Source organism: Opisthocomus hoazin, chromosome 1, assembly GCF_030867145.1.
Source record: "Opisthocomus hoazin isolate bOpiHoa1 chromosome 1, bOpiHoa1.hap1, whole genome shotgun sequence".
NCBI lineage: Eukaryota > Metazoa > Chordata > Aves > Opisthocomiformes > Opisthocomidae > Opisthocomus > Opisthocomus hoazin.
Genome location: NC_134414.1, coordinates 124,190,167 through 124,203,596, shown reverse-complemented (window position 1 = coordinate 124,203,596; position 13,430 = coordinate 124,190,167). Strand labels below are relative to the sequence as shown.

Sequence of the window (13,430 nt, the reverse complement as noted above, 5' to 3'; positions counted from 1 at the left end):
GAAGGTTTTGAAAATATGTAACATATTGAACTACTGTGAATAATCTGTGCATAACAGCTGGAATTATAAAAGCCCCATAATATGTCTATAATCCTAACGTGTTTCTTTGCTGTTTTGCAGGCAGACCAGTAATGATTGTAGTTGAATACATGGAGAATGGATCCCTCGACTCCTTTCTGCGGGTGAGGTGCCATTTTCTGATGACATTTGAATAAGACGCCATTCTAGGTTAAGATTTTAAACCATTTATCATAAATTAATTTCTACATAATGTTATTCATGGATTTTTAGTGAAGAATAGAAGTATTTTCCCCAGGGTACATTCTGAGGTACAGTGATACGTTAGAGCATGGCTGGAAAAAAAGAAGATTTAAACTTAAGAATAGAATTGATTTCTTTTACAAAAGTCATTCCCATATTTAGCAAAATGTATTTAAAATAGTGTTTTTGTGAAGCAAAAGATAAATTGAAAAACCAATGCCTAGCCTTATGGAAGCCGTTAATTCTTCTCAATCACCTTCAAAAATACTTTGTTATGATTTTTTTGGTTCGTGAAGTGTAGAATAGACTCAGTAATTGATTTATAATTAGTTATGGTTACTTGCATTTAACAAATTGAATTAGAAGACAGTTCAAGGGTGAAAAGTCCTGTCATTAATTAACCCCCAAAGGTCACTAATAAGCATTAAAGAAGAGCGACATAAAACATGAATAATATGTTGGCACAATTGTATTTGATTTTTCTTAGAAAAGTAGAAGGAAAGGATGACGCTCCCCTAAGTTAAACTTATGCTAAAATGGTCTCTTTATTAACAGAACCCCTGGAAATGATCTGGAGGCCCACTGACATAAGACCCTCTGTGAATAATTTGATTGTCAAGTATTTCAAAATTGTCTTAAAAAGTAAACATCAGCCCTTTGTAGCCTGCTGCCTTGCTGTTGCCATCTTGCAGAATGGTAAAGCTGGGCTTGTAGCCAAGGTCGGGGTGCGGTGTAGGGGGACTATGGGTTTGTGAACTGGTTTGAAACGGTATCCCAAGTGCAAAGTAGAGGTATTCAATGAGGAGCTGTGAACATGTTTACACGAAAATCTAGATGATGGTGACCCAAGGATGCTTTGGTAGCAGGAAGAAGGAACTGCCAGGAGAAAAGAATAAGTGGGAGGGAAAAAACAGCCAACACTTTAGAAGGAAGACTTAAATCAGGGAGAGGGAGAGAAAGCCATACAGAGAATACGTGTTTGACAGCAAGCTGAGAAAAGAGGTAGCCACAAGAGCATCTGGAATGGAGGATACTACCCAGAAAGTACATCAGAGCCATTATCTTAGATATTTCTAAACATTGTTTCTCTGTTGTTTCTCCATTCCTTTTGCTTTTGATTATTCCATAGTATTTTTTCTCTAGCAGTTCTTGTCTTCTTCACCAACTCTCACAAAAAATTTTTAATTTTGCTTTGTCAAGACACATGACAGGTATCTGCTATGTTGTCAGAAACACACCAGCACCACAGTTTCTGGTGAGAGTTTGCCGACCTCTCAAAACCAAGTTATTCTTCTGTAGAGTCTGACATCATCAAGTTCTTACTAGAAACTGGGTAGGTTTTAAAAATCAACACCCTTGCCTTTCTGGTTCATCTCTCTATCCATCTGCAGCAGACAGACTGCTGCTGATTTGAGTACCTGGGGCTTCCCTGGTCTGTAATTTTTCAGCAGTGCCCCAGGAGGACTTGCCTGGGCCTGAAACTCTGCTCTGTGTGTGCATGTGCACGTGTGTGTGCAGAATTTCATAGAAGAGGATAAAACCAAATGCTGAAATAATTCATGAGAGAGAATTACCTTTCTCTGAATTGCTCTAGTATGATATCTACATTCCAATTATTTTTCATATACATTTATTTATCAGAATAGTTTCTACTTATTAGGATACTTTAATAGAAACTGACATCAGCAAAATTATGATGTTACTGTGAGACAATACTTCTCACATTGCATCAGATATATTTTAGGCAAAGCTGCTGGGGGGAAATGTGAGCTAATCATTTCTACAGCTGGTTTCCATGTATATTATTTTACAGTTTCAATTCACACTTCAGATATGGTTTATTCTCCTAAAATGTTTTTTAAAAGGACTTCAGATAATATTCAGCATCCCAAAGCACTGTAGATATATCATCAGCATTTCTGGTAATAATTAGCAGAGCAAATGGCTGCAAAGTAACCTATTTAAAAAGAAATCCAGCTGCTTCATTAATAATAGTTGTTTCCTGCAGATATGACTCTACACTTTTAAAGGCTTTTGTGAAGATACAAAGAAGCAGAGATGGTTTATCTTCAGCAATCCTAATGAAAGGTGTTCAGTGAATATAACAATTCTTTTGTGGTGAGATTTGGAAGGACTTATAAGATAGTCTATTTTTCTCATTATTTAATGAGTCACTTGTTACAGCGCAAAGTATTTTTACAGAGAGGGGGGAAAAATCCATTTCTCACGATAAGAAATATTTCCCCGCTCACACCGCAACCTGCAAAAATTAACCAGCACATCCCTACAACCTGTCATTCTCCAAAAGCCTGCAAAAATGGGTCAGTCTTACAATTTCAAAGTGAGACTCTGTGATGAACCATGGGAGGGTATTCCAGAAGAAAGACTCCTCATGGAAGACATTTGCCATCATCCTCCTCACAGCCTTGGTGGGATATTAGCTTTCATGCCAGTACAAGTTGTGCCACGAATCAGAAGCTCCAAGTGAAACCACCCTTAATCCCTAAACCCTAAAGCCTGAATAGCCTTTACTTCCCTGCTTTACAGATAGGGAAATAAAGCACCGAGATGTTAAGTGATCTGCACAGTATTGTAAACAAAGTGCACGGCAGAGAGTATAAATTAAATCGGTTCCCCTGAATCCCAGGCCAGCAGCTTACCCTCGTCCTTCATCTTATTTAGTGCTGTACTTTGGTTGCAGTCGTGACCAAGTTCCAAAACTAGTGCCTTACTTTCTGCTATTTGTATGAATTGAATAGCAAGCTCAGCTAGACTATGTCTTCCTCACCCTACAAAATATCCTATGTACTGGCTGCTAACTTTGAGCTTTTGGGTAAAAATATGGCATGCATTTGCAATACAAAGATACTTCAGATATATTCTTAGTGGAAAGGCATCAGCAAATTAGAACTGATTCTGTAAGATGATGGTGATTAATTACAGCGATTGTGCACCATCAGACATCCTAAATTGCTGGAGACACTTGACACTAAATTTTCCTCAAAAATCCTGCATTACTTTGGCAATTATGTAAAACTCATTTCCATAAGATGAAACTCAGTTGTATGTTTTCTCATATAAGATTGAGACATGCAAGTTAGTCATCCCACTACAGTGTACCTGAAATTTGCTGTCAATGAAATGGTCATTTGACCAGAGATAAGGTACTTGTGACTTCATTTCTGGCAACACTTGGAGAGATTTCTCTGAAGAAGGATGTGAGCTTCCAGTTTAGTATTTCCCCAGGGTCTAGAGGCTCCTCTTGCAGTATTAGTCCAACAGCTGCCAGACAGAAATAATCTGTGCTTGGAAAGAAAGTGGCTAATACTTCAGCCTGGGAACTGAGAAGATCCAGGTACAATTTCCTGTTAGCAACTTCCCACACGGACTTTGGATGGGACACATTGTCTTTACGTTTCAGTCACCTGCCTGCGCCGTGGAGATCTTAGCAATCACTTACTCTGAAAGCATATGAGGAAAATAATAAACACAACAAAGAGTGGAAAGGGCAGCTTTCTGTATTGATAGAAAGATGTACTTAGTAATTAGACAGGATAGTTGCAGACAGATATGTTTGCTGAGGCTTGTAGATACAGACTGTAGAAGGTATGACAAGACAGACAACCAAGAGAGATGGTTCTGTAGCAGGTTTGATACTAAGATAACCTATCAGCTGTATCCACTGCATTGTATTTGCTCACCCTTCTTTATTAGAACTGGAATGTGCACTCTGCAGGGATCAATGTGGGAAAGAAAGCTCCTCAGGGTTTGCAGCATTTTCCCTTAACTGTACCCTGAAGAGATAGAGGTTTAGGCTTGAAAGATGCTCCAGTCTTGCCCAGTTTTATGAGTCTCTGAGCTGTAGGAGGAAGGGATTCATTTAGCTAGGGTAATCACAGGGTCATCTTACTTTCTACATTGTTACTATTTGCCATAGTAATGCTCCTCTTCCTGCCTTTAAAAACTGGTGACTGATATTTCCTTTCACTTCAGAAAATTAAAATGCTTGTAAAAAAAAGTTGTATTTCTTTACAGGCATGCATAGTAGGTAAAAATGCTCTGAAATACATTTTGTTCTTCCAAAGAAAATTTTTTCTAAGGATTCTATAAAAAATATGCTTAACTGCCTTAGAGCACTAACCGCAGCAGACTGTACAGCAAATGAAACCCTGGAATTCATCACAAAATTTTAATCCCTTGAGGCCTGTCTAGCAGAGGCTAAGAGAAGTGTAAAAATGTGTGGAAAAAAAATGCTACTAGAAGGAGAAAATATTATGATGTATTGCTCTTTGATGCAGTAATTGTTAAGAAGTTATTCTCAGAGCAGTTTTGCTATAAGGCTCACCCTTTTTTCGACTAGAGTTTAGATGCTGCGGCAGACACCTACATTTAGTCAGTTTGAGGGAAGCAGAGAAAAGAGAAAAATGAAGACTTGTATAAAGTTCTACAAAACAATGTTGTAAAGTACATGTTGTATATCCATCTAACATGGCCTCACTAGACAGAGTCAGCTTTGGGGAACAGAGGCCAGATGGCCTTTCCTAAATTTAATGGTTCCCATCATTATTTATCTGCATCCAGAGAGGCAACAACATTAGAGCTCATAACTAATACGCCTTTTGCTTTCACATGCAGCATTCATGTGCACTTTTATTTATTGGACGCACGTTCCTTTCCTGGTAGGATAAAGGTGGTTTTTTGCTTTCAAAAATGACTCTGTAAAGAAAAAAATCTGCGCTGGAGACTGCTGACACCAATATTTTTTTCTGAACCAAGAAACAAACTGAGCAATTAGAAACTGAGTTTGAATGAATGTGTTCTCTTCATAGTTAAATTGTAAGCAGTATGTATTTACGTGATCTAAGATTACACTGAGAAGCTGTCGCTGATGCTACAGAGCCAACATTTTTTCTCAAGCAATGTTTTACCCTGTTAAAAGGAGGTAGAAAACAGTATTTCTGATACTGCTGAGCATTTAGAAATTCTGGGTATTTTTAATTACTGTAGATATTCTTCCTAGTGAGCAACAAGAAATTTATTACCAACTGTCTTATATTTGAAGCCAGAAAGAATTTGATAGGTAATGTGGACACTTTCAGTGTGTTCTTTGTCTTTGCAAATTTGTGGAGAATACGTATGAAACCAGGAGATCAGAATAGAGCCAATGTCATCCATGTCTTCAAAAAGAAGGGAAAAGAGAAGCCAAGAAGTTACTGCCCAGTCAGCTTCATGTCAACTGCTATAGCATTTCTGGAACAAATTATCAAAAAAGTATTTATAAGCACCTTAAAGATCACAGCAAGATAAATATTAGCCAACATGGATTTGTGAAAAGCAAATTATGTTGAACAGTCTGGTTTCCATTTGTAACGGGGCACAGGCTTTGTGGGTATGGAAGAAGCAGTTGATACCATAAACCTTTAGTAAGGCTTTGAAATTCTCTCACATGAGATCCTTGTGAGCAGCTAGAGAAAGATGGCCTTCATGAAATTTCTGTTGGTGCACACTGTACTGGCTACACACTGTATGGGGAGAACAGACTTTGGATGGAAAGATATATGAAGAAGGGTTGTTCTGCAGTCTGTGTTTCCCCATATTTTCATTAACCTCCCAGATCCTGAGACTGCGACTAAACTTACAAAATTTTCAGGCAATGCAAAGCCGAGTAGGAACACAGGCAGACAGCAGGACAGAGCTAGAATTTAAAAACATCACAACAAATTTAAGAAATAATTTAGTAACTAATTATTTTTTAAAACTAATTAGAAATAAGTAAGCACAAGGGCACGATACTCCATAGAGGCTGGAATAGAGCTATAGAGTAGAGGACAGAGAATAACTGTTCAGAAAGAAGTCTGCTGGAAGAAATTACTCTAGAGGCTGCAGTAGGTCAGGGGCATCACATTGCTGTGAAAATGGCAAATACCACAATGGAATCTAGAAACAGGAGTATGCCCTGCAAGGTCTGTGAAGTAACTATTCCTCTCTCCTTCACACTGGCGAGGCCTCAGAGCACTGTGTCTTTTTGCTTCAGGAACTGTATGGAATAGGTGGGCAGAGCCCACAAGAAAATCAAAAAGAATAGTCGCCAAGCAAATGAGATCTGTGGACTGAACCTGTGTTAAGCCCAAAGAAAAGGGCAAGAGGGATATTTAGTCTTCATGGTCATAAAAAGCAGTTGCAAAGAGGAATTGAAATCTGTGCCAGTCAAAGTGCCATGCTCAAGGGCGGCATTTCATTTAAGCAGGCATCTTATGTAAGATATGGTATAGAGTGGGTAAGGTAAGAAATATTGGCCCTAATGGCCTTTAAGTGCAGGCTAGAAAAGCACTTCAGGAATGACACAGGATGAGGGGATGATTTGATCGCCTCTCAAAGTCCCTTCCAGCTCTATGATTCTATGACAGCTATATTCCAGTGCACCAAAGTGGGCAGGGACACCTGGTTATTCCAGGACATCACTTTCTTGTTGCTGTAGCTGAGTAAGGAAAACAGGGTCACAGGCTGCAAGGCTACTGCTGCTGTTCTGTCCAGATTCGAGGGTGGCTATTGCATCCTAAAATAAGCTTTGGAAGGGCTTCATCTTGCAACATTGTTTTTAATAATAAAAAGATTTCCCATATTTTTGATGGCTGAAGAGGCACCTAGATTATTGTGTAGGATCACTTAGCAGCATTTAAAATGAACTAAAGTAATTTCAGGTTTTTAGGTATTACTAGCTGTATGGAGCCCTGTTATCCGTTAATTAAATAAGAAATTGACAGTTGACCTTATTCAGTACCAGTAATATAAACCTGAGTGTGATCCACATGATAGTATGAAGCATGAGTTATACTTCCAGGAAATACTAGGTTGCAACTTAAATTTTGGAAGATTTATCCTGATAAAGTTCTACCATTTACTTTGCATGGTAGAATAGTAACAATAAATGCATAGCAAAAACCTACATCTTTCGTATAGTGACCAGCAGGAACTGTCACTGGTGAATACAATCAAAGTTAGACATAGACACACCATTTTCAATGCTATTCTCCACCTAAAATAAGATCTATATCTGCAGTAAAATATTTAGACCTGTAGCAAATCCTGTACACTTCTCAGAATATAAGGGAAGAAAAGTGCTCTGATTTATAGGACAAATAAAGAAGTGGATTTTAGAATAGACAAAAGTCCAGAAACAATACATAAAAATTCGACGGCCACACCTCCAAAAGGTTACTCAGTAGTAAAATGGAAAAAATCTTCAAAGAAGAAAAAATTCCATGGGCTTGTAGGAAAGTACTGAATGAGTGCACACTGGAGCTGGAAACTGGAGGGTGAAAAGCAGTAAGAGAAACTCAGGATATCATCCTTCCACCCCTACAGTAACTGACCCTCTTCACTGGCCCTTTATACATCAGTGCTATTGGAAGCTCTGTAACAGGAAGAGATTTCACGTACATAAGGTTTTCAAAAACAAACTGTAGCTGAATGAAAAAACATTTTTTCAGGGCATTTGCTGGGCTGCATTAATGCAGTGGCAACTACTCAGATATTGCATCTATACTCAGCTGTTGAGAGAAGTTTATTTAGCAAAGCCATTAAAGCCTGATTAAAATTTGATGGGATGATAGGATAATGTGGCAAGCCCACTGAGGTCTGAACTGCTGCCAGTATTGATTAACACCCTTAACACCCCAGTGGGAATCCTATCAAAAGCATATTTCAAATCTAAGCCATGGGAATCAGAATAAAGCCCTGGATAACAACTGCCCTATCATTCAGATGAGTGTTTTATGTCCCTATATGATAAGTGAATGAAACAAGATAATGGAAAGTTGCCAAAGGACTAGTTCAGCTCACAGATGTATGTGGGGATTTACAAATGCCAAAAATATGAGGCCAGATTCATACCTGATATAATTTCATCAATTTAGCTGAATTTTCCAAGGCTTAAATATGGCCCATAGTCTCTGTACTGATCAGTTTAAATCAGACAAATATTTTGATATGTTGGAAGATAACAATTTATAGATTGTAAGGGAACACAACTGGCATTGAAACTGATACAGAAGTGATTACAGAGAGACCTGAGAGAGAGAAGACTGTTTTGCTGACAGGAAAAATGTAGTTCTTCCAACTGCAAGGCTGGCAAAGAAATGATATAAAACTAAGCATGAGAAGGGACAGAGGGGAACAGATGCAGAAGAGGATTCAGAGAAATATACAGAGCAAGAAGGAGGACACAATAAAATTGTAACTGGTATGTAGCAAGTCTGTAATTTCTTTAAAGGTGGAGATAAGAAGCTTGATCTTATTGTGTCAAGGCAGAAGCCCAAAGAAATTTGAAAGAAGGAGGGAGAGAATGGCAAAAGCAGGAAATTGTTTTTAACTCAGGCATTTCTGCTATACTGGTAAGGCAAATACTGAGATTTGGAAAGAGCACAAAAAGGTTATGTTTTATGAAAAATCAGCCAAGCATGGTCTAGATGTGAAAGAGCACAAATTAAAAAAGGACGGAAAGAATGTTTGTGATCCAAGAGGACAAAAGGTTAGGGGAGGTGTTGCAGATGACCCTGCGGTTTGTTGAAAGAATGGAGCTGTTAACGATGATAAGGAGGAGGTAAAATCTAAAGGTTTGGTGGGTTGGTTTTGTTTGGTGCTTTATTGCAGAGGGGGCTTGCTTGGTTGTTTTTCTAAAGTAACTCACAGGTGCTTTGTTTCAAATCCTAATTCTACCGTTAGCTGTTCCCCTTATTCTTGTAGTAGGGGCCTGTGGTGGGAAACATCATAGCCCCATAACAGGGGATGGCCTTTTGTAAAATATCTAGTTATCACAAATGGGTCTTGACCCTCAGCTGAGTGTCATCTGCACAACTAACTGCTTCCAGGTGGCACTGATGGAGACAACAAAGGAAGGGGTTTGCTTATAGGTGTGACATGATTGCTTGGAGGGATCTGCTTCTACTTGTACATGGGGAATTTAGAGACAAAAAGGCTCCAGAGCACTGATGCAAGAGAAACTGTGAGAACATTCAAGGAGAAAAGTTGCTCTGATGCAAGAGAAACAGTAAGAACGTTCAAAGGGAAGAGTTGCTGTGAATCAGTCATAAATAGCTGGTTTCAAAGAAGTATCGTTAAATGTGTTTTGTTTGGAAAAGTTTGTGAGATGGCTGTGGCATTTGGCCACTGATGGATACATAGCTCCTTAAATACAAGTGTTGCTGGAAAGTATGATGAGTTGATATGTTGGCTTAGAATTACAACTTGGAAACCTAATCATGTAGCAGCCATGCACCTCTCCTTTTACCTTTTTCTTTCTGGTTTTTGTCTTGTGGTACAACCTGACATAACAGTACTGGTCAGTATCTGAGGAATGTTGCCCATAATGCAGGTTTTCATATACTGCTGCACTTGGGCTTTTCTTCCAATTGATTTTATGAAAGGAATTGAAAAAGTCTTAAGATGCTCTGCAATTTCTACAAATCGCAGAATCTGTATTGTCTGTTCTGTTTGCCAAGTTCATCTGTCTTTCTGTTTGTACCTAATAGAGTTTAATTGAATGATAGTAACTTTAGGAACTAGGTCCTCCAACTTCTTTATAGGCAAACAACTTTTTCAATTTAGCAGCCTGTTACGCACACTAAATGACTTAGCATTTAAGAATGTATAATTTCTTGATTCAAGTAGAGGTATAATACGTATTAGAGGCAGGTCCTGGTCTGGTATTGTTTCACCTGAGAAGATAGATTAATAACATGAGAAGCAAGTAACAGCAAGCCTCTCCATGTCTGGAGTTTTGTGGTTTGTTTGTTTTTTTGTAGGTTTTTTGGTAACCTTAATTATGTCTGAATACTAATTCTGAATTTCTTTAAATATTTATATCCTGACTAGTTAGATATAGGCCCCAAATCATCGAAAAATGATGGAAATGCTGAAATACTTTGCTGATCAGGGATAAAGTTAATCATGTCCTTACAGTTCAGCCTGTTGCTTTGCTGAATCTAATGAATTTACTGAACTTAGTGTAAACTTCTCCTCTACAAAAATCATCTTGGTTAAATGTATGAGCTAAGCAATAGAAATGTCCTGAGTGCTGATCAGAAAATTGCTACTTCTTTGTAGCTTGATGCTGAAGGTGTTGAAAGAGAAAATGGAATGTTAACTTGCTTACAGGGAAGAGTTGTTTGTTTTTGTTTGACTGTTCCTGTGAACATAAAAGCCTGGCTCACTGAATAATCCATGAGAAGCTAAATGTTTGTCAGCTGAGGTCGCAAAAATACTGCTGCTGTAAGCAGTCTGCTGTAAATGGTAGATAGGGCAGACCTCAACCAGGCAAAGAGCCCGTAATCAGATTTCTGTGCAGGTACTCACTTGGTCCCCATTGCCACATAATTCGGGAGTCTTCTGACATAGGAGGTACAGAAGTGTTAACTTTAACATTGCAGATGAGATACAGGGGCCTACCAATACTGACCAGAGGGACAAGCATGGTTAACAACATAACTCTTATTTACATGTTCAACTCCAATAGATTTCAGCAGGAGTTAAGCAGCTTAATGCATTCATGGGTCTGAGCTTAACATGCTTAGTCAGCCAGGAAGACTCTGGAAAAGCTACATCACCCCTGAATTCCAGCCCAAATCTCCTTTTTGATCTAGTGTTCAGAGATTGTACGGTGTTAGGTGCAGAACAGACATGAGGTATAACCCTAAACTTTTTCCAGGTTTTTTTATTTTCTAAACAATCAAACCCCCAAAAAAAAGCAAAATGTGAGGTAACAGCAGTACCTCATGCAGACAATCAAGGCTGAGGCAATAAAAAGACGTTTTTTTGTTTCCTGAGGCCATGGAGTAAGAGATGAAGAGAGGATTTTTCTGTCATTCTTGTATTAAAAAATGGTGTTTGAGGAATGTGTTCTTAGTAACTGAGGATAAAAGACATTAAATGCTGTCAGCAGAAAGATTATGGAGTGTGTGAAAATGTGGAAGAAAAGAGAGATAAACTGCACAATGAGAGATGGGATAGCTTGCACTGCTGACCACGTTAAATAATAGAAAAAATAAGATTGCAGTGGGCAGGGTGGCTGGATGGGTTACAAATGTATTTTATATATAAGCTGTAGTTAATATCACTAGTATGAAATTAATGAGAAATAGCTGTGCTCTTTGAACTTGCATCTTTACTTGCAGAAGCATGATGGCCACTTCACAGTCATCCAGCTGGTTGGCATGCTGCGGGGGATTGCATCTGGCATGAAGTACCTCTCAGACATGGGCTATGTGCACCGTGACCTGGCAGCCCGTAATATCTTGGTCAACAGTAACCTCATGTGTAAAGTCTCTGATTTTGGTTTGTCACGAGTGTTAGAGGATGATCCTGAAGCTGCTTACACAACAAGCGTAAGTTTGTCTTATCTAATTTGAACAGTTGATTGCCTTGTGCCTCTTTTATTCCAGTTTCAGATTTGTCTATGCCATAGGAATAGTAGTTTGAATTGGCTTTGTTCCATTTTCAGTCCATGTGGCCTAATAGCACTGCTAATATGTTTAAGGGAAATTGGTTTGATTTTTGGCTGAGGGATGTATATAAACTTTGGCAAAAGTTTGGTTTTAAGTAAATGTGCAGTTCTAAGCAAATGTTTAAATAGAAGTGGGAGACCTTTTCCATTCTTGTTTGGGTTGTGTGTTTGGTTTTTGCTGGTTGTTTTTTTTCCCCACATCATTTCCCCTTCTGCTACCTTGTGTGCATCTACAGAAATATGTGTTTAAAAGAGAGATATGGGGAAGGACACAAACTGGCCAATTCCACTGTTGGAAGCATGGTGTCAAGGCTTGAATTCATAAATTAAAATTTTCATTTTATTTCACTTTAAGCTTACCTTCTAACAGGATGCGTAGGACCTCTCAAGATTTAAGTCTTCTTTCATGAATACTTAAATTGCTTATGTGATGCAAGTAAATTGTTACAGTGGAAAATGTTTTGTTGGTGGGGTGGATTTTTTTGGTTTGGGGGGGTCCACTGAAGTAAAAAAATCTTGGATGTGGAGAAGCTTGTTCAAATTTGACTTAGAAGAAAAAAGTAAATTGCACTTTCACTATGAAGAAAGTAGGAGGAGGAGTGTGTTGGTGCTAATAAAATTACAAGTTCAGGTACAGCATTTTTTTCACCATACCAAAAAGTTCAATTATATTCCTGTTATGATTATTACCACAACATTAAGAATCTTAGCTAATTATAAGCTGATTTCAAGTAACTTTCACATATATCACTGAAACTAAAATTATTTCAGAGCCGGAGTGCATTCTCATTAGTACTCTCATAAAATGCACAGAATTTGTATGTTCCCATGATAGGGCACAGTGACAGAATTCTAATGGAGATAATAAATTAACATTAAATAATTTCTTTTGACCTATTTCAACCTGTTCTTTTTCTATTTCATTTTTAAAAAGTGATGTGTGGCCAAAATGAGGAACTCTTCCACCTTAACTGTATTGTAGTAGGTACTCTGGTGTATCTGTTGAATTCAGTATAGCTATTGTAATGGGATTACAGATCTTTTTGTTGTTGTTGTTGCTGTTGCTTTTTAAGCCTAAAATAGGGGTATTTTGATAAATTCACTGTAAATTCCACTACTTAGAACAAGATCCACACAGAACTGTAAGCTGACTAGAGCAAAACAAGTCACTACAAGATTTTCTATCAGTATTTAACATGCAAGCTGGGGAAAAAAAACAACCATAGTTTTTTCTTTATAGGGGAGATTTCCCTCATTTAGTTCTCAAAACCTCTTTTGCTTCACACTGCTTCTTAGTATGAGGCTTGAAAGGAAAAATAAACATTACTGCGGCTTAACACGTTATTGCATGTTGGCTGACCCTTGCTAATTGTCTGTGTGAGCGTGCTCAGCTGGCAGCAGATGCCCCCAGTGACAGGCAAGTGAAGTTACATTGCTCAGCACTGATCATGGGATAATCAGCTCAGCTGGTGGAAGGCACTGGAAATTGCCGAGCAGTCTCTCCCAGTTAGGTTCAGGAAAAATACCAAATAATTGGAGGCTTTCAGCTATTATTTATACTATAAGTTTCTACTGGATACCAATATTGAACAATTAGTTTTTCAGAGTAGTTAGTGCCCGCCTCCATCTTAGCTAGAGCTGCTTTTCTTCAGGAAATGCTGTGTTGTTG

The 13,430-nt window shown here is 38.3% G+C and overlaps 1 protein-coding gene across 4 annotated transcripts in view; it reads left to right on the top strand.

The window, feature by feature from the left end:
- EPHA6 (EPH receptor A6) overlaps positions 1–13,430 on the top strand; it is a 543,420-nt gene that overhangs the window by 467,349 nt on the left and 62,641 nt on the right. For all 4 annotated transcript variants that reach the window (XM_075434878.1, XM_075434861.1, XM_075434886.1 and 1 more), the window contains 2 exons: positions 121–182; positions 11,433–11,642. In XM_075434878.1, the coding sequence (XP_075290993.1) occupies positions 121–182; positions 11,433–11,642 (272 nt within the window). The remainder of the gene's footprint in view (positions 1–120; positions 183–11,432; positions 11,643–13,430) is intronic.